At 42.6% G+C, this 24,929-nt stretch overlaps 1 protein-coding gene across 1 annotated transcript; it reads left to right on the top strand.

Moving 5' to 3' along the window:
• Positions 1-37: 37 nt before the first annotated feature.
• LOC117252789 (rapamycin-insensitive companion of mTOR-like) lies at positions 38-24,150 on the top strand. Its single transcript, XM_033619963.2, has 37 exons — positions 38-104; positions 230-277; positions 1,965-2,062; positions 4,620-4,684; positions 4,935-5,066; positions 5,260-5,323; positions 5,910-6,036; positions 7,558-7,727; positions 8,117-8,184; positions 8,552-8,619; positions 8,750-8,832; positions 10,724-10,811; positions 11,046-11,136; positions 11,232-11,298; positions 11,457-11,537; positions 11,772-11,872; positions 12,104-12,269; positions 12,936-13,037; positions 13,123-13,169; positions 13,273-13,408; positions 13,522-13,721; positions 13,817-13,943; positions 14,175-14,339; positions 15,095-15,171; positions 15,293-15,371; positions 15,480-15,589; positions 16,131-16,218; positions 16,371-16,463; positions 16,569-16,675; positions 16,859-17,088; positions 17,270-18,374; positions 20,188-20,447; positions 20,634-20,840; positions 20,945-21,097; positions 21,317-21,440; positions 21,542-21,680; positions 22,423-24,150. Exons 1-37 carry the CDS (start codon positions 56-58, stop codon positions 22,501-22,503), a joined length of 5,196 nt encoding a protein of 1,731 aa, XP_033475854.1. The 5' UTR covers positions 38-55; the 3' UTR covers positions 22,504-24,150.
• The last annotated feature ends 779 nt before the right edge of the window (positions 24,151-24,929 follow it).

The raw sequence follows: 24,929 nt of genomic DNA, 5'->3' as shown, positions 1-24,929 counted from the left end.
CCGATTTCTCGCGAGAATCCGCGAAGTTTCCGGTGTTGTGTATGTTCCTGGAAACATGGCGGCCAGCTTCCGCGGCCGTCCTATCCGGAGTCTTCGGATGCGAGGTAAGCATGAAAAACTCGACCCAGTGCGAGCTGTAATTGAGGGATATTGCGAAACTAGATTTTCTCAGGCACGTGATGACCCCGGCGTGATCCCTCACCATGTCCGCTGTGTGTGTTTTTGACAGGTCGGAATGACAGCGGGGAGGAGAACGTACCGCTGGATCTGACCAGAGGTAAGCAGAGCTTCATCACATCACCCTGAAAGCGATTATTGTTCAAAATGGATGAGGAGCTCTTCTGCAAACACTAGCCCCGTGAAGTGAAGACCCCGTCAGTCCGTGCTCTTGTCCTGTCATTGCTGTTGTCATCTCGTCAGTTTTCCCTTTCTGTTTCGTCTAATAACATTGCTAGCGATATAATAACAGGCGGTAGCGAGCTAACTAACTAGCTGAGTTAGCGTTAGCTAGCTGCCACAGCTAACCAGCCATGACGACGCTCTGTTGTTTTGATTGGTGTGAGTGGGCAAGATAGCCTGTTATTTAGCCAACCAACCATAAGTGCTGTAGTCATGCATTGGTCATCGCTGGCTGTATGAGAAATCTGGTTTCAAGGCTGTTAGCTGAGCAGCGTTTAGACAGCGCAGGGTGGTTTTTCCAGTGGCACACTGATACACAGCTGCACAGGCTGGTTAGATTTACTCCTGCAGCAGCAGCACATACCACTTTGTTTACATGGCTCTCTGTTCCAATCTCTGGGATCAAACAACCAGCTGATTTTACGATATAATCGTGTAAACCATTGAAGGTATTTTGCACCCAAAATGGCACATGAATGCATTAAAAAAAAGCCAGCTGTGTTTTGGGCCCGCTGACATGATCCAAGCCCCCTACAGAAGGATGGTGTCTACTTAATCTGTGAGCTATTTCATTAGCAGTTTGCAAAATTACTATGTGTAGGATATTAGTTAACCTCAATGTTTCATTCCAGGTCAGGATGAGTGTGCCTATAATATTGGTGGGTGTCAGGGGAGTTTTTGTACAGTCCTAAAGCTAAAGATTAAACCATGTCTGTGCCCTAGGGTTCAAGATCATGAATCCCCAAATTAGTATGCAAAGCCCATGTCGACTGTAGTGCATACACATTCCTACATGGGACACATGCTCAAACTAGCCCACATCCATTTGCATGTACTGTATAGATAGATTCCCATCACTGCCCTGTCAGCTGTCTGAGTGGATGAAGATGCTAATCAATGCTTGTTTAATTTATTCAAATCCCAGAGAATTTGGTTTAGTAATTTTCTCTTATAGAAGAACATTTAGACATATAGAACATTTGTACATTTTGTACTAGTTTAGGTAGAGTTATTGAAGTTGTTTGCAATAGTCCAGTATTTCAAAGCTCTAAATTGTTAGTACATGTGTTTACAACATTATTTTGACTGATGACTAATATTGAAAGAGTGAAACTAAATGTGGCTCATCCTCTGAACTTTGTCGCTGAGGGGAAAATATTGCATTCAGTTCAACGAGCTGGCGTTTTCATAGTTTCTACAGCCTTTATCTTTTTGTTGAAATGCAGTATCTGGAACTGGTTTCCATGCAAACTAAACTACCGGCAAAGCACGGATTATTGCCAAGAGAATACTTTTAAAAGCCATTTGGTTTTGGTGAAAAACATTTAGCATTAGAGAAGCACATTACAGTTGAAAGGAACTGAAAACAAAGAAACACTTCCCAGCTCAAGTCTTGCTTTTACTGTCTAGACCTTGTTTTGACTGTACACACCAAATTAGTTTGACCAGCTAAACCAACTTCCTTCCTGCAACATATAAATTATGGTTCATCGACTGATATTATGGCAATATGGCTTTAGATGCTTGTCTTAGTTACATTGTATTTCCTTGTCTTTCCTCGGCAGAACCGTCAGAAAACTTCCGTGAAATCCTTCAAAATGTGGCCAAACCGCATGGAGTCAGTAACATGCGAAAACTGGGCCACCTGAACAACTTCATAAAGGTAATGCTGCCCCAGTGTTTTCTTTGTTAATCCAGGCAGTGTTGACAACACTGAGAATTAGTGAGTTGGTTGTAATCTCCCAAAACCAACATGAAGACCCTGTTGAAGCTTTTCAAGAAGGTTGACTGACTGTTTAGACATCTGTAAAGATTGACTAGCTGTGCCCCCCCCCCCTCTGTAGTGTCACCACTAACCTCTCCTTGATCCTCTCCTCTTGGGTGTAGCTGCCAGCAGGCCTAGCTGTGCCTGTCATTGTGACACTGACAGTGAATGTAACAGGAGCTCTAGGGATGGGAAAGCACTCTGACCTGACGTGCATCAAGAGCAGCTCTCCAACTTTGGAACCTGAGATTCATGATATTTGGTTAGAATATCTAGAAACTCTTATTTTTTTTATTTCTCCAAACTAACTATTAGTCTGTTTCGATGTGAGCGCTTTGTGCACGGGTGATAAACAGTCTGTCTTGTCTCAGTTTTGCACTGCAGTGTTGATGGTAAACGTAAAGATTACTGGGTACAAATTAGCATAAAAATCTCACACATGTCAAAAAAAAGTAACTGGATTGTGTGTGCAGGTAAACTGAAACATAAAACAAGTGGTCATGGACAGTCAGAACAGAGGTTTAAAATGCAGAGACCAGGCTGTGTAACTGGGCAGTCTCTGTCCCATGTATCAGCAGGTGACGGCTTTGATGCACAGATTTATTGTTTGCAAATGAAAAAAAAGAGGAAGAATGTGAGATTTAGTTTTTTTTTTCTTATTGTTTTGGAGTTTTAGTTCTGATAGAGAATAATTTTAATGCTAGGTATTTTTACATGTCAACAGTGGTTTTAAGATGTGTTTTTCTTAGTGTGGACACAGTCCGTGTCAGTCCTGTGGTGGACCAGTAACTTCTCGAGGGTGTTTCTCTGCCTTCCTCCAGCCACATGCTTACATAGTCTTGAACCTTTGCGTTATTCTGAACAGGAAATTCAGAAATGACTTGCAAACTGCAAGCTGAGTATGACAATGACAATATTTTTGCCCTCCATCACCTCATTGACACAAACCTGGCCTCAGATTCCTGCCCAGGCATTTGCCGATTTCTTCCGAGCGACCCACCGCCGTAATCCAGGTCTGACTTACTGTCATGGACATATTTTGACCATTCGATATTGGCTGTGCAGCTAGTGAGTGCTGGCCTTCAGATAACTGCAGCTGGCACTTAATCAGGCTGAAGCTACACCTAACTCTTTTGTTTACAACTGACAGGAGGGTAATAGCCATGACGTGCGTGTGTCTGTGTATACGTCTGTGAGAGCACCGTGCCTCTGATTCCTTATAAGGGTTCCAGGACAGTGAGGGTGACCTAATCCCCCCAGAGAGTGTCACATGCCCCCCTCCCCGTCTCCTCTCTCCCCTCCTCCTGCCTGCTTGAGCTCTGACATCACAGCTGGTTTAAAACAACCCCCTACTCACCATGTCTCTCATCACCCATCCCATCATGCTCCGTCTCTCCTCCTGCTTTCCTCTGTGGTATGTGAAGGGGAGAGGAGATTTACGTCCAGCTTTAAGGAGGACGTCACACAAAAATTACCTGTTTAATTCACTCATCAGCTCCCCTGCTGCTGCATCGGGACAGGCAAGGGTAGACCGAACTACTGTGATGGAGTAGCACTGATTCGTTGGGAGCGCTAGGGTGCCTCAGGGTGCCTATAAGAAAGGTGGCAGCTCCAAAATGGCAGCATCCTTTGCCCAAGGAGCTCATTGCTTTGTGCATGTAATGAGTTTCAGACTGTGCTGTTGTTAGCTTTGGCTCACCAGTTGACACAGACTGTCGCTGAAGGCTTATTGTTTTTATAATGAACTGCTTTTGTGTACATAGAATTTGAATCTTGTATACACCAGCTGTGTGTGGGCCTCTGTTAATGATGGAGGACCTGTGGTGAGGGAACTGCTTCAAGTGGCAATTCATGCTAAAAACAGGGTCCATCGCCTGGTGGAGTCCAGAAAACAGGAACAACTTGTCAGGCTATGAGCAGAAAAATACAACAGAACCTATTGCCTACTTTCTGTTATCATCCTCTATTTTCATATAACCAACAACACATTCATACAAGCACATTCACTCATAAACAACAAGTGTTGGAGGTGACACAAGCTGATACCCTCTACTGGACCTGTGGATGTGTTGCCCCAACGTTTTCGTGATTATAACCTCCATCTACCACAAGTGAAAGCACAGCATTATCCAGTCACGATTCATCTACACCAAACGAGTCAGCATGTAACAGACAAGTGGAAAAATACAACAAACATACCTGCATGGCTCCTGCAGCACCCTGCAGGAAAGTGTTGTAGTGTTAGATTGGATAGTCACTTAGTTTAATGCCTTTTTGACTCAAACACTGTTAAATACTGAGATTCTCAGGTGAGCTCACTTACAAACACCTTGAGAGGCTCTAGTTGTACCATAATGTCCGTGTTACGCTTAGTGTTATCCTTGACCAGAGCCATGCTAATGCATTCTTTGTATCAATCATTAAATTCAGTTTTTGTTCTGTTTCTGTGTTGCAGCTGCTATGCAGCATTAGCCACCGTGAGGAAAACTTTGGGTTTACATATGAAGAAATCATCATCTGGTAAGTGTGGTCATCAACCAGTAGTTCGTTACTTTTTATCGACATCCTCTCTATTTCCAATTGTTATTTATGCAGCCAAGTGAAATAGTTTGTAAGTCAGATCCTGTGCCTGATCAGCTGGAATATTTTGCATTTTGGTGCATTTTTAATTGAAAATCAGCAGGAATCAGAAATCATAATTCTTATATCTTGCTTCATGTCCCAATTGCAATGTTGGACTCATCTAAGTATTTGATTTTTGAACTTCTAGCCTGCGACTAGCTCTACTGAATGAGGCAAAGGAAGTGCGTGCTGCGGGGCTGCGGGCGCTCCGCTACCTCATCAGAGACACCACTGTGCTTCAGAAGGTCCTCAGACTACAGGTGGACTATTTGATAGCAAGGTGAGATCCTGCTTAGACCATAATCAGTCTGGTGGAAGAGTGCTCTCTGGCTGATTTTTCATTTTGTGGGTCAAAAAAATATTTTTCACAAGAAGTCATGTAGTTAGCCCACGTGTTTTCCTTCTGCTGACACATTTATTTGTCTCCTCCTGGCTAAAAGGTCATGGCTAATTATGCTTGTGTGTTTGTGTAGATGCATTGACATCCAGCAAAGCAATGAGGGGGAGAGGACTCAGGCTCTGAGGCTAGTCCGAAAGGTAAGACCATATGTATTTTTTTTTATTTCTATACCTTCACTGTCTTTCTCTAATTAATTGCTGGAGAAAGGTGCCCTCTGCCCTCACAGCTCAGCCTTAGCGCCAGCAGAAAGATCATTGGGTTAGCAGCAGTGTCAGTGTGCGGACGGTTTGCATGAGTCTGCAGGCGAGGTTATTTATAGCCCTTTCTGTAGTTTACTGTAAACTCTCTTCACACATACACACTCACACTCATGTACAGACAAACCATACACATGCACACACGCATAGAGCCAGGGTCTGGTTTCAGAAGAGGACTATTGGTCATCAGACAGTAATACAACCCCTGTGTTCATTCCATGACATATAGCCTGGGTTCTTATCATGAAATACATTTCTGTTATCACTCCTTGGATTGCAAACTTAGAGATATGTGACCCTCCAAATATATTCAGGTACTGTTTAGCATTTCAAAAATACATCTTCTTTTTCTAGAGTTCTAAAAAAAGGGCCATAAAAAAAATCATTGTAGTTATTTTTCTGCCTCTGTTTGCCCAGACTTGTTTGATGGGTGACTCATGTTTTCCTCCTCTACCTCCCTTGGTAGATTATCACTGTCAATGCCATGCTGTTCCCCTCCTCTGTTGCAAACTCTCTAATTGCCGTGGGCACTGATGGACTACAGGAGAGAGACCGCATGGTTCGCGCAGCCATTGCCATCGTATGTGAGCTAGGTGAGTAGCTGGCCTTGGTATAAAAATTACCATTTATTCTACACACACAGTGCACTGTGGCTTCCCTTGGGAAGTTGCAACGTCAGTGGGCAGGAGCACCTCGTAAAATATCTAGTTCAGGGTTTCCAGGGTTATGAAAATCCTGGAAAAGTTGTAAAATTAGAAAAACTCTTATGATTTGGAACAAACAAATTTTTTGGGAAGAGTTTTGGCTATTGTTTAAAGTATTCTCATAAAAACCCCAAAACATGTCTAATGTTATGTAAAATCTGTTTCTTGCATTACTAATTTAAAATCTAGTGTTGTTGAAACGTCACATGATACACAGACTGGCATTGTATGATCGCCAAGGCCGCACCCCCTTTTGGAAAAAACAAATGTGCTGTAACATGAGAGAGAAACACGAAAATGCTGAAAAGTTGTTGTGTAGCAGATTAATTGAGACTTTCACACTGAGATTTAGACACGTAAGATTCGTGAATATTCATTGTCAGTGTGGTAAACAGCTGAATGATGCCGCTGACAGTTACTAAGATAAAGTACGATAAGATAAACTTTATTGCAGTGCAGTGCAGTGCAGTAGGAAGATAAAAGTTGATAAGAGAAAAATTGCACCTGCCCTTTGGGATAAAACAGGAGAGTAACAGTATAAAAATAGACCTTGTAAACTGCTTGATAATAATAGTACTACTAGTGATGGATAGCTAACGTTAGCTTGAGTGGAAGGCTGCTGCAGTACTTTCGTAATGTACAGCAGCATCAGACTGTTGTCTCCAAATAAATCTCAATCTGTAGATCAAACAGTTGGCTGTTAACAGGTTTGTTATTTGCATACGACACTAAGCTCACTAAGCTCAGCAATACCTGGTGATTCAAATATTTGATTGAATCAGACATCTATACATGTATAGATGTCTGGATAAGCAATATCCAGCCACAGTGTTTGGTCGTTGATAAACTTGGACAAGGGAAGACTGAAGGGACATGATGTCGATCTACCTTAGTTTATTAAGGTATCGTGTACGCTCTGGTTTAGGCAAGGTCGCAAAACAATAATTAGACATGTCCACATACAAAGATTTGTTCAACAAGAAATAAATGCATACAAACTTGTCAAAATTATAATTCAAATACGTCATATTGCGTTGACACCTACAGGATCTTTAGTTTCTGTCACCCAAAAGGGGTGCAGCCCTGATGTTTTGCAAACTGACCATATGTGCCGGTTTGGTCTACAAGCAGTGGGCACACAGCTAGTTGGCAGCAGGACTGTCTAACAAGCGAGTAAAGTTAGCAAGCACTACCAGTTTGTTTCCGTAAATGCCTTGGAAGTGCGTGTTTGTAAATGTAAGGCTGTGACATTATACAGGCCTACCCACTTGAAACTACATAAATGAAGTCATGGAAATGTGGTAAAATATTGCGTAAAAGTTTTGAAAAATATGTGGGAACCCTGCTAGTTTACTTTGAACTTATCTAAGAAGCCTCTAATATTTCTTTGCGGACTTTCTGACTGTGTAGCCCTGAAGAACCCAGAGGTGGTGGCCAAACGCGGAGGCCTCAGCACCATTCTGAAGAGTGTGATTGACTGTCAGCTGAGTCGCATCAACGAAGCTCTGATCACCACCATCCTACATCTACTCAACCACCCACGTACCCGTCAGTACGTGCGGGTTGATGTCGAACTGGAGGTACACGCAAGCTCGCACACAGACAGATATGAATTGAGTTGAAGCTGCTGTTTATAAATGAGCCAGTGTGCTGGGAGTCATTCCAGTCAGGATTAGTGGCCGTAGGTTGCCCGTTTCTTTTCCCATGGAGCTTACAGTAATCAGTTACAGCAGTTCTCTAAAGCCTCATTGTCTGTAAACAGACACCTGGGACAGACGCATCTCATCACCACCAGTCATAAAAGCCACATGGATGTCATATGAGATCAGACGCAGGTTCATTATTACTGCAAGATGTTTCGTGGGCATATTTAAGAATGCTTCCTCTTCATTTTCAAGAATTGATGAAGAGCTCGAAGGTCTGTTGTGTTTTGTACTCATCCATGTCTTGTGTGTGTCCTGTCCTCCAGCAAATCCTCGCGCCTTTCACAGATTTTCACTACCGCCACAATGCAGACACAGCTGAAGGGCAACTCAAGTGAGTGTGTGTGTGTGTGTGTGTGTGTTGAAAGTTGAGGGTTTGTGTTGTGTTTTTGTGGTATGACCTTTGTTATCAGGGCTGCTTGACTCCAGTATGACTTGCCTGAGGATGTGAAGCAGGCTAAGTCACGATAATCCTTTAAGTTACTCTGAAAGATTTGCTTTTATATGAGAAGAGATTTTTTTGTTATTCCTAGTGTTTTGCTTTTTGTTTTGCTTCTGTGGTGTTGTTTGATCCTTGGTGAAATACTTTCTAGTGCTCTGTGAGAAGCGCCGTACAGACAGGGATCATAATGATGCTGTGTGTATGGAACATGGTGTTCTGTTTTTAATGTGTGTGTGTGTATATGTTTTCGTGTTCACAGGGAGGACAGAGAGGCCCGTTTCTTGTCAAGTAGAATGGCCATAGTGGCAGCCTTTCGCTCCTGGTCTGGTAAGGACTTTTGAGTGTAGTAATAAATGTAGTCGTTTAAGTGAGGATTATATTTAAAAAATAGATTTGTTTTTTTTTCATGACTGTTGAACGTAGCTTAATGTCTCTTCTTGTCTCTGTCTTTACTCAGGGATTATCAACCTATGCAAGGCTGGAAATTCTGGGATCCAATCTTTAATTGGCTTACTTTGCATACCAAATATGGAAGTTAGGGTGAGTACTGAAACAGCTGCGTACAAAAAATAAAGTTTATGAACACAAAACACATGAAAAGCTTTTGTTAGTCAGTTAGTGGTAAAGACCTAATTGATAGATGAGAAGATTTTGTCCCACCAGCCTTCATTTTGCAGTTTAAAGGCCCAAACACACCAAAAGCATCTAACACATTTTTGTGTTAGCTTTTTGAAATACGCCTACTGTTTGTAGTGGCTTAACACGCACCACAAGTGGTATGAGGTGCGTCAAACTTCTTTGACGCCTCTACTGTGACCTTGTTTCGATTCTGGGGCGTCAAAGGAGGACCCAGCAACCAAAGTCAGTGAGGTAGTGAGGAGAGACTGAGAGGCAGACGTACAGTGAGAGCATACAACATGTTTTGGGCAGCAGTTGACAGCTGATGTTAGCTCCATTAGCTTAGCATAAATCTTTATGAACAATATAGTTGTATTTCTGCAATGCTTAACAATAACAACTACCACTGCCAACAGCATACTACAGATGTTAACTGCTGTGTTGTCACATGTCAGATACGAAAAATAAGAACATAAAAGCTTAGACCCTTGGTAGGTACATGAGCATAACAGACCCACCTCGTATCATCATGAACATTTGCTGACAACTGCTGGTCATCAAACTTAACTTGCTACATAAACCTAACGAAAGCATTTAATTAAGGCCTCTGTGTGTATGATTTAGGGAGATTTAGCGATATATAGGGTGGGGATTGCAGATTGCAACCAGCTGAAACTTCTCCCGGTTAGGATTCCTTCAGTGTTCATTGTTTAGGAGGTTTTACCAGGAGCCAAATTTTTCACAGAGGTCTCCTCCTCTCCAAAACAAATGAACCAGGTGATTATAACCGGTAAAATACTGAATCAAACAGTTTCATGGAATGGACCTATCTAGAGTCAGTGTTTGGTTTGTCCATTCTGGGCTACTGTAGAAACATGTTGGTGCAATATTGCGATGTGTATAGACCGGGACCTGCTCCCTTTGTAGATTTAACAGCTCATTTTAAGGTAAGGAAAACACTGTTTTTCTTATTTTCAGGTGATTATACACTAAAGAAAACATTATATTATATTATATTTCTGACTTAATCCTATGCACTGGACCTTTAACATAGTATAGAGTTGTGATTAGCTGTGCTTTACGTGATTTTTACCCACCTGGAAGACCAGATGTCTGGTCCCCAGTGGCTTTACTGGTGTTCTACTGCCAACCAACTGACCAAAGCATCAGCACAGTTGCCCTCCTGCCTCATGTAACGATATACGCTACTTAAATAGAAATGTATAGAAAATCAATGGGGTATCTGTAAAGCATACAAGCGTGTCCCTGGCATAATTTATATACTAATCTTTTTCCAAAATACTGCTGGTTCTGTGGTGTTGGAATTGAAAATCTGATGCCTCCAGTGCACCATGAGAGCATCAACTGACGTGTGTCAAATGATATGTATCAGTTATGGCTCTCAGTGCGTTTGGGCCTTTAGTGTTATGTTAGCTCTAATTTCTATGGTCAGCAGCCTGACCTCCTCCACTACACTTAATACTGGCGATGACAGGGGCCATATTGACCTGTTTTTTTTTGTTGTTGTTTTTTTGGAGTATTTCAAAGTAAAAATAAAATGTGTCTGGTTAGAGTATCAGCACTCAGAGTGAGATATACCCAAAGGCAGCACTGGCACAGATTGATCAAATTGGATATTACCACTCGGTTTCCAGTTGATTCAGAGAAGAACTACGGCTACCCTCGAGTAATTTGAGTAATGTGCTACACAGCCACAACACTGAGGTACTAGAAGCTCTTTTAAGCACTCACAAATGTAGTTTGTGCCATATCAAGTGTGTATCTGATTGCTCTAATGTATTTTGCCCTGCAGAAAGGCTTGCTGGAGGTGTTATATGAGATATTCAGGCTCCCTGTGCCCATTGTAACTCAAGACTTCACTGAAGCTCTTCTAAGTGTTGGTGAGTGAAACATCTTTTGTACCCTCAGTGTTCTTTTTATACTTCTTCCCAGCATGTTGGTACCTAGTAATTTGTGTGTTTTTACATACAGTACTTGATATGTAATTGCAGTTTGGCTGTGTGGCCTTGTATGATCATGACAGAAAACATACTCCAGAGTTGTACACTGAAATGCCTCGGTACTCTTTGAACTCAAATAAGGCTGTGTATAAGCTTCGCTCTGGTCTTTTTCAGACCCTGCCAGGTTCCAGGACACATGGAGACTGTCTGATGGGTTCATTGCTGCTGAGGCCAAAGTCGTCCTTCCCCATCGGGCCCGCTCTAGGTGGGAGATGATATGAGAGAATAGGCTGAAAACAATTTGACAAAAGTTCAGTGTTAACATGAGACATGAAATCATTTTTGTGTTTGCTTCATTAGGCCTGATCTGATGGACAACTACCTGGCGTTTGTTCTTTCTGCCTTCATCACCAGTGGGCTGTTAGAGGTGAGCTGAGGCGGACCTTTAAACTAACCTCTATAAAAAAACATTTAGCTTGAATGGTTTGTAGTGGTATCACACACACGATGTGTTCTCTGATTGTCCTATGTTATAATTTAACACCATGTTGCGATTAAACCATATTGTCACCTTTGTAACTATAGGGTCTTGTCGAAGTTGTGACCAGTAGCGATGATCAGCTTGCAGTGAGAGCCACCATCCTCTTGGGAGAACTTTTACACATGGTAATGTTAAAATGCAAAAACTATCTCTGACACTTTTATTTTGGAAAGCTAAAAAAGTGTTGTTTGCCACCCTGAAACTAATGTTTGTGCTAATGTGCCACAGCAAAATAAACGTTGCATAAGTCTGGAAGATTTGTGTGTTTTGAAAAGCTGACTGCGGCAACTGAGTTATCTGGATTCTAATACTAAAATGCATCTTCTCTCTTTTCCTCCACCTGCCTCTGTCTTGTTTAGGCAAACACCATCCTTCCCCATTCCCACAGTCACCATCTGCACTGCCTCCCCACCCTCATCAACATGGCAGCCTCCTTTGACATCGCACAGCAGAAACGACTGTGAGTACTCTCACAAATGCGTGTCTGTTTTCCCGTACAAAAATCATTTACCAGAACTGTATATTCTTTCACAATACACCGCACTGAAGTTTAAACGTACTCTCTGTCATAAAGGTACACTGATATAGTAGCACTCTTGTAACAGTGAACACAGTACAGGAGTAAACTGTGGACATTTTAAACCAAATTTCTGAAAAATCCAAACATCCCCCATGTTTATGGTTGTTCCAGTCGGGCGAGTGCAGCAGTCAACAACCTGAAGCGTTTCCATGAGAAGAAGAAGAAAGGTTTGAAACCTCACAGCCTTTACCTGGACCACATCATCCGCAAGTCTGTGTCTTCACATAGCCGAAGAGAGTCACACTCTCGTGTCCACAGGGACATCTACGTCATAAAGGTAAATATGAATGTTCTTTTCAGAGTCTAGATTTTAAGTTTCTTCCCTCTGTGCCTCAGCAACATATTAAAGTAGTTTGAAGGAATACATAAAGGGGAATATGCATCTTTGCCATCTTACCCACAATTGATATCAAATTCATCTCTGTGATTAATTTAACCTAGCACAAATGCTGAAAAAGGGGAAATCACAAGCTTCTATCACAGATCCATAAATGTTTCCTTGTTTCACTTCCAAAATTCAGATTCTGTTTGCTAGTAAGCCAGCCACCAGTTCATTTAAGGATTACCTGGATGTTGTTTAGAGTTTGTAAAATGTTCAAAGCCAGCTGTTGTTACTCAGCAAATGGCTTCAGTGTGTAAACTAACTGCTCCTTAAATCGCAATTGACAAAGCCAGGCTAGCCGTTTCCCTTTTTTTTCAGTGTTTGTGTTAAGCTTAGCTAAACACACCTAAGAGCCTGTGGTTTACTGCAGTTTTAGGACAGATGTGTTGTTTGGCACAAGGTGAAGCAGATGTTTTAAATAAATAAATAAAATTGGTGCAAGTTTATTAGCATTGCATTATAATTAGTGCTTTTTACATTTCACAGTAAAGAAAGAAAACAGTATCTTCGTATTTAAATTTTTTACACTGTCAAATCATATTTTTCTGTGTTTGTGTTCAGGACACGGAAGAAGCACTGATGATGAACCTGAGAGACAGTCACATCCTCAACCACAAGCAGAACCTGGAGTGGAACTGGTTGCTGATTGCAACTATCCTCAAGGTCAGGTTCTTTACATGGAACACCAAAGTTTTGTTGTGCTTTTTTTTTTCTTTACTAGTTTAAAATGTTGTGTTTCCTCTCCCAGTGGCCACATGTAAACCTCAGGAACAACAAAGATGAACATATGCACAAGTAAGACTTCATACCCTTAAAACCCAGTAAAACATTTGAAGTAGTTCGAAATATTTCTCTGATTCCTTGTCTTAAATACATCTTTGTTTTCTGTGTACTGCAGGTTTGTGCGGAGGCTGCTGTACTTTTATAAGCCCAGTAGTAAATTGTACGCAGGGCTGGCGTTGGATCACCCAAAGGCCCGACAACTCACTGTGGTTGGCTGTCAGTTTATCGAATTCCTCATGGATTCCGATGAGGTGGGAAAAGTATGCACTTACACACAAACACGCACATTTCTGTTTTTACCTTTAGTCATTACCTGACTGACGTCTCCTGTTGTCCGCTTCTCTCTCTCCTTCCACTGTCACAGGATGGCCAGGGTTACCTGGAGGACCTGGTGAGGGACATGGTGTCATGGCTCTCCTCATCCTCAGGGCTGAAGCCTGAGCGCTGTCTGCAAAGCAACGGCCTGCTCACCACACTCAGCCAACACTACTTCCTCTTCCTGGGGACGCTCTCTGCACACCCACAGGGAGTCAAACTGCTGGAGAAATGTGGCCTGTTTCAGTGGTGAGTTTGTAGACATGAAATGTAAGCCTTTGTTTCATAAATTGACAAATCTTAATTAAGTTTCTGTCGACAACTCTTGTTTTCCGTTTTTGCAGCCTGCTGAATCTTTGCTCTGTGAAGAACCAGGATGCTGTGCTGAAACTTGCTGTATCCACACTGGACTACAGCAGAGACGGTCTGGCCAGAGTGATCCTCTCCAAGATCCTCACTGCTGCTACTGATGTAAGACATCCACAGGTTTACAAGCAAAACAGATTGTTAGGAAGCAGTGATGGGAAGAGCAGCACAGTTTTACAAGTTGTTAATTACCCCAGATTGTTTAAAACATCAGACATCACATTGCAGAGTCATTAGATACAAAATCATGCAGTCATCACTGCATTGTTCCACCTACAAGATCTGCATTCTAATGTCTCCTCTTTCTCCCACAATGCTTCTTGTCTTACTGAGCAGACATGCAGGTTGTACGCCACCAAACACCTACGTGTGCTGCTGCGTGCAAGCGTGGAGTTTTTCAGCAGCTGGGGCATGGAGCTGCTGGTCACACAGCTTCATGACCACAGCAAGGCTGTGTCCATGGAGGCCCTGGACATACTGGATGAGGCTTGCGAGGACAAGGTGAAAACATCATGCATCACATAGAGTATTGTCAGTTTACTTACATAGTGTTAATGGATACATTAATATTAATTATTAATTAATATTAATTATTATTATATTATTATTATTATATTAATTAAAATTAGGGATGCACACTATCCGATATGCAGATATTTACTAACTTATTTTGGCCAATTGAAGGTGCCAATACCGATTTATGTGCATATTTTTTTTCCACCTAATTGCAGTTTATTACTGTAGTGGAATTAACACATGATTCCTACTCTTATTGCAACGGTGCTCTGATAGATGCAGACAAAAAATACAGTGCTTTTCACACGTTACACTGGGCAAAGTAAGAAAACTGCTCTAAGTTAAATTACACGTAAAACATGCAATATTTAATTTTATGTAATATTTACAAACATAACTGTGGGATTCATCCTACTTAAACAGGTTTGGATGATGCTCTTGCTGAGATAATCCTAAAAATAGTCACAACCGGGGCAAATTTGACACATTTTGACTAATTGAAGTCTCATGATTGAAGTGTCATCTTATCAGCCTGTCATATTCAGCAGAAATGTTCATTTTTGGCTGATGTTGACATAATCATTTTAAAGCCTTTATATGCCGATACTGATGATGTGCAGATATTATTGTGCATCCCTTGTTGAAATACTCATAGATTGAGTTGATGGCATTTGTTTGACAGCAGTGTTGTGTGTCCACCCTCCTTCTTGTCTGACTTGGTATATTGCTCTGGTTCACAGGCCAACCTCCACGCTCTCATTCAGCTCAAGCCAGCTCTGTCCCACCTGGGAGACAAGGGCCTCCTGCTGCTCCTCAGGTGGGTGTTAACCATTACAGCACTGATTACCAGACGTGACTTAGAGTATTTGATATGTTTCAGTCTTATGTAGCACAACAACCTTTCTGAATACGCTGTACATCTTGTTTGTACCGTTTAGGTTCCTGTCCATTCCTAAAGGTTTCTCCTACCTCAATGAGAGGGGTTACGTCAGCAAACAGCTGGACAAATGGCAGAAGGTATCATCAGGATAATGGCATACAGCAAAATAAATTCACATTTACAGTTCACTGTCTGGCCACTATATAATAAGACCACACTCGACCAAAATGCCACTTTGATTGCAGGAATACAACCTAAAGTACGTGGACCTGATAGAGGAGCAGCTCAACGAAGCACTAACAACCTACCGCAAACCTGTTGATGGAGACAACTATGTCAGACGCAGCAACCAAAGGTGAGAAGCTGGAGTTTTTTATCACCTGAGAAGTCACAGGATACACTGCAGTGTTTATTTGTTAGGATACCCATTAGCTGTGCCCTAAAGCACCGCTAATCTTCCTGGGGTCCACATTTGAAAACACAAATGGCAAACGTAAAATATATATGAGAGAACAACATTAATATATGTGATATGTATGCATGTATGTGTATGAATAAAAACTTAAGTAACTTTCTATATATAGTTTGCAGCAAAAACTACATATCCCCAAATGCACAGAAGAAATATTGTTTTCTGTGTAAATTTAGTCATTAACAGTGGTAAAGAATTACAGACTTTCATTGCTCTCCATACTTAGTTAGTGTATTCTTTAGGGAGTGAAACCGACCTTCTGTTGCCTGTCTGGTGGTGTATGTGTATTTTATTGTACTGTTATGATGAAGTTTTGGTTTTAAAACTTTACATGTTAAAAGTAGACGTGCAGAAATCATCCTGTCCTCAACTTTTAGCCAGTTAAAATGGAGTATGTGTCTAATTGCTGTGTTTGTGTCTCCAGGTTACAAAGACCAAATGTCTATCTCCCTGTGCACTTGTATGGTCAGCTGGTCCATGATAAGACAGGCTGTCATTTATTGGAGGCTCAGGTAACTGCTGCAGCTTATTTCTAGGCCGTTCCACAGCACGCTCTGTTCTTTCAAACGTGTCATTTTCTTCATTAATTTCCCTCGGGAGCTGCGGGTTGTGCAGATTTAGCAGCCTTTCTTCCTAATGTCTGTGTTTTTACATTTGTCTCCAGAGTGTGGTTCCTGACCTCAGCTATACAGTTCGCTCCCCGATGCTGGACACCTGGGAGGGCATTAAACAGCTGAAGGCTGCTCTCTGGGCCCTGGTCAGTATCACTTGCTGTCAAGTTATGTCACCTATGTTGCCATAATAATAATGATAATAGTTACAAACAGATGACTCTTAATTGTGTGTACTGTTTTCGTTTCAGGGCAACATTGGCTCTTCAAACTGGGGTCTGAATCTCCTGCAGGAGGAGAATGTCATTCCTGATATCCTCGCATTGGCTCAGCACTGTGACGTGCTGTCAGTACGAGGGTGAGCTTATCATTACTAGTTTCATCCAACTCCCCAACACTTTCTGGACTTATGACACTCTGTAGGATTCTCTGTAGAAACGAATCAACCAGTTGCACATATTTCTGAAAGTACATAATGGGTTAATAACAGAACACATTTGTACATTTAGTGTGTTTACTAACTGTCTTTTTCTATCCACAGGACATGTGTTTATGTGCTTGGTGTGATCTCCAAGACTAGGCAGGGTTGTGAGGTGCTGAAGCAGTATGGTTGGGATGCAGTCAGACACAGTCGCAGGACGCTGTGGCCTGTCACTCCAGAAGAGGTCGATGCACAGCTGACCTCTGAACTCTCCTCAGTACCAAGCACGCTCAGTCTGAACTCTGAATCCACCAGCTCGCGCCACAACAGTGAGAGCGAGTCTCAACCAAGTACGTAGGACTTTTTTTGTCTGTGTTTATTGCTAGTGTGTATTGACAGTCGAAACAACTGTACTAGCAGTATTTATGATGTCCCACCATCATAGTAATCAGGTATTTTTCATGACAGTTATGGTATACTTGAGCCCTCTAATGCTCCTGTTGTGTTCTTATTCGCTCCTTGTGCTCTCAGACATGTACATCCTGGACGATGACAAGTGTGATGTTCTGGACCAGTCAGATGAGCCCTCTTTCTATCTACACTCCAAACCAGTCAAAGACCGCAGCCCCTTCACAATCCTGGCCTCTACACGCTTTGTACGCACTCGCTTCCTCAACTCCCTGTCACTCCCCAGCAAGAAACTGCGCTCCACCAGCGACCCCAAGACCCCATCCGGCTCTCGCACCCCTACTGAGCTCAAGACTGGGAGTATGAGGCGGAACAGGACAGTGACAGAGCCCTCTGTCTACAGCCCAAACCAGGGGGACGTCTTCACCCCTGTGTTCAATGGCAGGGGAATGCCGAAGAGTCCCACAGTAAGTCTGGAGACATCCTTTGTCGGGACCAGGGGGGGCTCTGAGGAGCAGCTTGTGGACGGCAGGCTGACCAGGGGAGGAGGCTCAGGCCTTGGACTAAGTGCTCTTGGAGGGCATGGGGCTGTGGAGCACCCCAGCCGGGAGAGGGAGCAGAGCAGTCGAGAGCGTCTAGCAGGAGACGGCGGCTCCTCATCCAGCGGAGGCAATGTGGGAGGAGGCGGAGGGGGCGGAGGAGGTACGCAATTTAAAAGCCGCAGTCAGAGCTTTAACACGGACACCACAACCAGCGGCATCAGCTCCATGAGCTCCAGCCCCTCCAGGGAGACTGTTGGAAACCCCGAGCATCCTGAACCCGAACCCGACTCCTCTGACTGTGTGAGCCTCAACACAGTGGTGTCGGCCAAGACTGTCAAAACGCTCTCTTCCCTCACCCCGCAGTCTGAGACCAACCACATGTCCACGTCTAAGTCCTCCACTGTCTCTCTGGTACCGCCCGGCTCCTCGCACACTCTCCCCCGCCGAGCTCAGTCTCTCAAGTCTCCTTCAGTAACAACCATCAAGAGCCTGGCTGACTGTAGCTTCATGTACACCAGCCCACGAGATGCACTGGGCTACGCTACGCTGAAGAGGCTGCAGCAGCAGAGGATACACCCGTCTTTGTCTCACAGTGAAGCGTTGGCTTCACCAGCCAAAGATGTGCTGTTTACAGACACCATCACTATGAAGACCGGCAGCCTGGACTCCAGACTAACACCTCGCAGGTAAGTCAGCCATCACTGCGGGGACAGGGACTGAAAGCATCTGCATCTGTTTTTCTTTTGTCTCCATGAATGTGTTTATTACTCATTTCAAGTTAAATGTTTGTCGCATAAATGAAAAGATGTGCATGTACTCATCCAAGAGAAAAACTCAAACATGTCTGCATTTGTGCTGCTGTAGCTAAAGCAGCCATGTGCTTGGAGCGGGGTTCTCTGTTTCTGTCTAGCTTGGCAATGACAGGTGTGAGTGTCTTTTTTGTGCACCCTCTATGTCTGTCAGGATATCAGATAGGAGGGGTACCTGTCCAGAGCCGAGCTCCTTAAGTCCATACCGCAGGCTGTCCAGAACAATTGTACCGCGGTGGGTGGACCAACCGACAGTGTCCTCAGTAGAGACGTAGCTTCTAGCACCGATCCAAACAAATATGTTCTTGCTGCTTTTACCTGAGTAGAAACTACAGCTCTATATCTGCAGTTGTTTTGCTATTGCTTTGACTCCTGTAGCCCCCCAGTGTAAATAAGCCCCATGTAGATTGGTCAGTTGCTGGTTGAGCCCTCCACTTAGAGCTGTGACCCTTCATAGAAGTGTAACAAGCAAAGAGCTAGAGAGAAGATAGGTGCCATATTATAGATGTGGCTGTACTGTTTGTTGTGGTATAAAAATCCATTTTAATTGTCAAGTCAGTCATACACGATGAAACAAAGGTGGGTGAAGAAATGTGGACAGACAGGGCAGAAGGCAGGGCTGTAATATGGAGAGTGAGGATGTGAGGAGTGTTTGAGGATGTGCTCTAGCTGTGACACACAAGTGTCAAAGTTGAAGCACATAAGCTCTCAGCTCTCACCGTATATAAAACTATCACTCCACATTCACTGTGAAGTATTTAACCCGTAATAATTAATTCATAATTACTTTAAATTCCAGGTGATACATCAACAGACTTGCACAACATTTAAATCACAATCTTGGTCTATAAAAGGAAGGTAAATAGTGACAAATGTGTCTCACAGTATCCCAAAGCCCGAGATTTAAATTGTTTTGTCAAAAGCCCAGAGGTATTCAATTATATTAAAGAGAGAAAAGAAGCAAATTTGTGAATCAGCAAAATAGTTGCTGAATAATTTTCTTTTGATTGATTGTTATTATTATTGTTATTTAGTGTTATTATTATATATTATGAATTTTGCAGTTCTTTCAAAATTTTAGATCATATTGACGAGGGCTGGGCATTTATTCAGATTTCATTTTCAGTTAAGATTTTGGCCTCCAACAATTTTGAAAACAAGATAATAGAGATGAAACAATTATTGAACTACATACCATTTTCATTGGGTTGTGGAAGTGCGACGTTACATTATACTGAATGTTATTTATTTTTATCAAATTTATTGTCATAATATGAATTTAATTATTATAGGATGCAAGGATGCAAATTATTTATTTTCCTTTTTAATGAGCTTCTGCCTCCATTTAAACTTTACCTGGGTGTCTGCGTGAAGCTTTAGATTACTGATCCTTGGATGCTTCAGTGCACTTTAAATCAATACCAGTAGGTACTTGGATTTATTTCATACTTTGGATGCACGTGTATCCTCTGCTGTGACTTTACCTGTAGCTGCTGCCCTCATAGCTTGCTGCAGTGTGTCAGGCTTTAGAGCCCATTGTGATGATCCCAACTTGCTTCTCACTCTCTGTTCACTAAGTCTGTGCCTCTTGCTTTCATCCAATATTTTTTCACTCATTCCTTATGTTCCTTTTCTGTCCCAGTCTCTCCCCCCGGATCCTCTCACGCACCTCTCCTCTTGCCCTCCCTAGGTTTCTGAAGGCACTTAGCTTTGCCTCTCTGGATAAAGAGGAACTGCTCAGTCCCATCAACCAAAGCACTCTACACCGCTGCTCCTCAGTGCGCTCAATGGTCTCCAGTGCCACCTTTGGGTGTAGCGATGACTATGTTGGCCTAGCACTGCCCATGGACATCAACGATATGTTCCACATCAGAGACTCGGCCTACTTTCAGCAGAGGATCAGCCCGCCGTCGGAAGAGCGGAAACGCTTCCTCTTTGGCGATGGAGATGGTAAATTCAACTTCATGCCAGAGTAAACGATAATTAAAGAGGATCTATTGTGTTCATTTGACACTGTAACATTGTATTTATGACAGAAAATAAGAAAAGGCGTAATAAATCTCAGCAATGTCAGACAAAAAAGATATTTAGAACAGATTGTTGTGCTTGTACTCACTGTGGTTACTCCCCCTGTAGGTGATCGCCCTGCTCTTCCATCACTTAAGCAACAGTTCAGCATCTCTGAGCTGATTGTGTGCCGAGGTGACACGCAGAACCACACGGTGGGTGCAGAGGAGACAGGACTGCAGGAACACACTGAAGAAAACTGCCTCTACTGTGTAGGAGCCATCGTCCTTGGATACCCCACACAGCCACAGATCAACAGCACACACCCTCGGACAGGTGAGCAGACACACATTCAGTCTTTCAGCTGTTTACATGGACATACTTTGAGCTCAGTGCAGAATATAATAGGTCATTTAAATATCTATACGTTTTTCTTCTAGACTATGTTGACTTCCCGTCATGGGGAGGGCAGAGCGGCCATCGCCTGGAAGTGATGCCCCAGTCTAAGTTCTCTGGGGTGTCGGGCTGCAGCGACGCTGCTGTGTCACAAGGCTCAATCTGTAGCACGCCCACACCTGCTGACATTGTCATAGGTAAGACCATGAGTAACCCCAGCCTTTGCATTTGTAAAATTACTTTTTTTTTACCCCTTATATATACTGCTGTAAAATGTTTATATACTAAAGTTTCTCATGACAACAAAATCTTTGAAATTATATTAATTCCACAACAAAATAAACAAAGCACTTGGTCAGTGTTACAGCGTTATATTGTATTTATTGTGTTGAACACTGAATGTTTGTGTCATTTAGGTGGCAAGGCCATATCAGAAGATGGCCCCGCCTCCCGAGTCCTGCTGAGGAAGGAGGTGCTCCGCCTCATCATCAACCTCAGCTCCTCTGTAGGAACCAAAGGCCACGAAACAGGACTACTGACGTATGCTTCTTATTCCACGTGCATTTTTTGAGAAGCACATTCAATTGCAGAACAATAGAAGTTGTTTTTTAAAGCCTGTTATATTTCTCTTTTTACTGCAGGATAAAGGAGAAGTTCCCCTACGCATTTGATGACATCTGCCTGTACTCCGAGGTCTCCCACCTCTTAGCCCACTGTATGTTTCGCCTCACCTCAAGACGCTTCATACAGGAACTCTTCCAGGACGTGCAATTCATGCCGGTAAGACATTTTACCACCCTCATCTCCCCTACATTTTCTGCAACTACCTCTTCAGGCCCAGACACACTGAACCAACTTCAAAGAACAGGTTGCAATGAACACTGACTATTGCATAGCCTGTATCTTGGGCAAAAAGTACATGAACACACCACAAAGACTACAGCCAACAGCTCACACATGCGTTCTGCACCCGTGTGGGAAGAAATAACTCTCCATACAAGCAGGTGGCAGCAGTCTGTATTCGTCAATCAAAAAAGAGGAACCAGAAGACTGACATGACGGATTCAAGACGCTAGTTAGCCAGTTAGAACATTAACAACAAAACCCAATGATGAAAGAACAAAGGGTATTAAATGTGCACCAACGAACAATAACACAAACAATTACAAACAATTTCTGCTGAAGAGCTCAATGGCAAAAAACATAATCTTACCATATAAGATGTTTTTTATTTAGATCTCAAGCCCTCTTGACTTAAGTTGTTTGTTTACTTTCTTCACTTCCATTTCTCTGCTTGTGCACTGAGCTGAGCTGCCAATCAGAGTGATTTCTTTTACCAACACGCTCTGCCATCTCTGATGCCGATTCAGCATCCTGAATCGGCCTGAAAAAAGTCAGCAATGGCGAACTATATTAAGGGACAAAAACTAGGGAGACAGACAGACACCCATGGCCGACCATCAGCCTGGTGTGTCAGGGCTATCCCATGTATAATATTCCTTTTTCTTTTTCTTTTTTTCAGATGTATGAGGAAGCAGAGGCAATCCTGACAAAACTACCAAAACCTGTTGAAGAGGACAGTGACCCTCCTGCAGAATCCTGATCATCCTCCCCCTCGTGTTCCCTGCAAAGCCCCAGTCCTGCCACCCTACAAACATAGAAAAAATGACTGAGAGATATAAGGTCGGGGAGGCGTCTGGCATGTTTCTGTTGCTCAAAACAGAGTACCATAGCCGAGGAGGAGGAGGAGGTGGTCATCGCTCGCCTATCTTGGAAACAAAGGCTGTCGGTATATGTAAACAAAATTACCCCGACTTGCCTGCTGCTGTTTCAAACTCTTTTTTTTTTCGAACAGGAAAAAGGGGGAACAGTTTAACCAAATACAGATGGGTTTTCAGATGGGTCGGCAATCTCGAGCAACACTCAATAATACATCAACATAATGCTAAAGGACAAGCTGGATCATTAAGACAAAGACTCACGTTGTGTTTAAAAGAAGAAAAAATAATTCTATCAACATTTTATCTCTTTCCAGAGGTGGTGTTTTTCTGTAATGAAATGAATAAGGCATGTCGTTGTGTCTACCCAGTGATTCCTCAGACCCCACATTCTTTTCTCCTTACGATACAAAACACTACAGAAGGGTCCTGCTGTTTTTAAAACTTACCTGGAGCCTTCCTGGTTCACATCCCACCCCGACTTGTGATCTGTTCTAGCCAGATAATGTGCTTTTGCTTCTCTTGCCTCACCACTTCCTACAACCTGTAGCCTCTTGTCAGCACAGACAGCCAATTACTTTTCTATTTCTTGTATCTCAGACAATCAAACATCACTAGTATTGTATTTTCTAAAGCACTATATATGCCACCCTAACACAGTACATGAGGAGAATAGCATGTAACTTAATGCTAGTTTATGCCATCCTTTACTTGCTTAGGACCTTTAATGTTTTTCTTCAGCCATTGCATTATTAGTAAGCTTCTCAGGAGGTGGGTCGATCTCTTGGAAAGATGCTCGGTTGTACAAGTTTATCTGTAGAATGATTCATTACAGATTTAGTACCAAACTCTGCTTACAAAACGTCTCCAAAACCTGCGTAAGCCGAGCAGCCACCCAACTCTATGCCTTCTTACCTCTGTGCTTCACTTCCACTGCATGTGCAACAAGCATGGCAAAGTTGTAACGTCACCTTAACATGTTTCTTGCTTGTAAAACTTTAAAAGAAAAAAAAAAAGAACAATAGGTTGCCATTACATGCTGCCATTACATTGTAGGAATATAATTACCCCTGAATCTGTTTCCACAATGCAATATCACTGTCTGTCATTGGCTGAGATGGAGGAGGGGGGGAAGCGGTGTGATGACTAAAGGATTTGTAAAAGGTTTCCAGGGAAACGGGGGATCTCTGTTTCCATTGGCTTGTTTTTGCTATAATGCTGCTAAACAAATGGACTCATAGAGAGATGATTCATAGATCAGCTGAGTGATGTCAGATCCGATCTATTTATTATATGTCTGTACCATAGAGTGAGCTCAACCAGAGAAGAAAAAAAAGTTATTTATATTTTTTCCTCAAGACTGTATTATAATTTAAAAAGATTTTTTTTTTCTTTTCTTTTTTTTTTTTTTGCCTGAATCGTGGTTTCCCTTGTATAATGTGTACAGTATGTTTTTGGGGGCATTGATGACCTAAAGAAACATACAATCCTATCAAAGGGATGCATTGTTAATAAAACAAAATTTGAAATACCCAAAATGTGTGACACTTTCTCCATTTATTTCTATTTCTTATCTCTAACTTATATCTGAATTTACATAGCATAACAGTAGGAATGTCCACCAGAGCTGATGCCTGTTACCTGAATGTTCATTCCATCACCATCAGCCATCTCCAGTGTTGTTTCCCTGAATTTGGCAGTACATCCAACCAGCCTCACAACCACAGACCATGTGTAACCACACCACCTCCACATTCAGTGTTTTCACCTGCAAGATCGTGTGAGACCAGTCACCTGAAAAGCTGATACAATAATTGGCTTGCACAACCAAAGAATTTCTGCACATAAGAGTCTCAGGGCAGCATCTGCATGCTCGTCATCTTCACCGGGCTTTTGACCTACCTGCTTTTTGTTGTTGTAACTAACTTGTGCGGTTGTGAGGCTGGTTGGATGTACTGCGAAATTTGGGGAAACAACATTGGAGACGACTTATGGTAGAGAATGAACATTTAGTTCATGGGGGCATCAGTGGCTTAGTGGATAGAGCAAGTGCCCCATGTACAAAGGCATCATCCTTGCTGCAGTGGCCGCAGCCTTGATTTCAATCTGTGGCTTCCTGCTGTTTGCCATTCCAAAAGTATTGTTATTGAGACAAATGGGTTCTGTTGCCTAAAAGGGTTCATTAGGATCTATGCTCAGAGTTTAACATAGAACAAAAGGTTTCACACATACTGATTGTCATTCTTTATTACTAAACATTTGGTCATTTTCTTTGCTGGGGTAATTCCAGGGGGTGCATGAGGAAAACCAG

Source organism: Epinephelus lanceolatus, chromosome 9 (genome assembly GCF_041903045.1).
Source record: "Epinephelus lanceolatus isolate andai-2023 chromosome 9, ASM4190304v1, whole genome shotgun sequence".
Classification (NCBI taxonomy): domain Eukaryota; kingdom Metazoa; phylum Chordata; class Actinopteri; order Perciformes; family Serranidae; genus Epinephelus; species Epinephelus lanceolatus.
The sequence above is the reverse complement of the archived record's forward strand: the minus strand, read 5'-3'. Positions and strand labels throughout refer to the sequence as shown.

Bases quoted from the DNA above. Each gene is read 5' to 3' on its own strand.
- LOC117252789 (XM_033619963.2), top strand. From the start codon at position 56: ATGGCGGCCAGCTTCCGCGGCCGTCCTATCCGGAGTCTTCGGATGCGA. The intron at 5,324-5,909 runs GTAAGACCATAT...CTCCCTTGGTAG, and splicing joins CTCTGAGGCTAGTCCGAAAG to ATTATCACTGTCAATGCCAT. The intron at 15,172-15,292 runs GTGGGTGTTAAC...TGTACCGTTTAG, and splicing joins GGCCTCCTGCTGCTCCTCAG to GTTCCTGTCCATTCCTAAAG.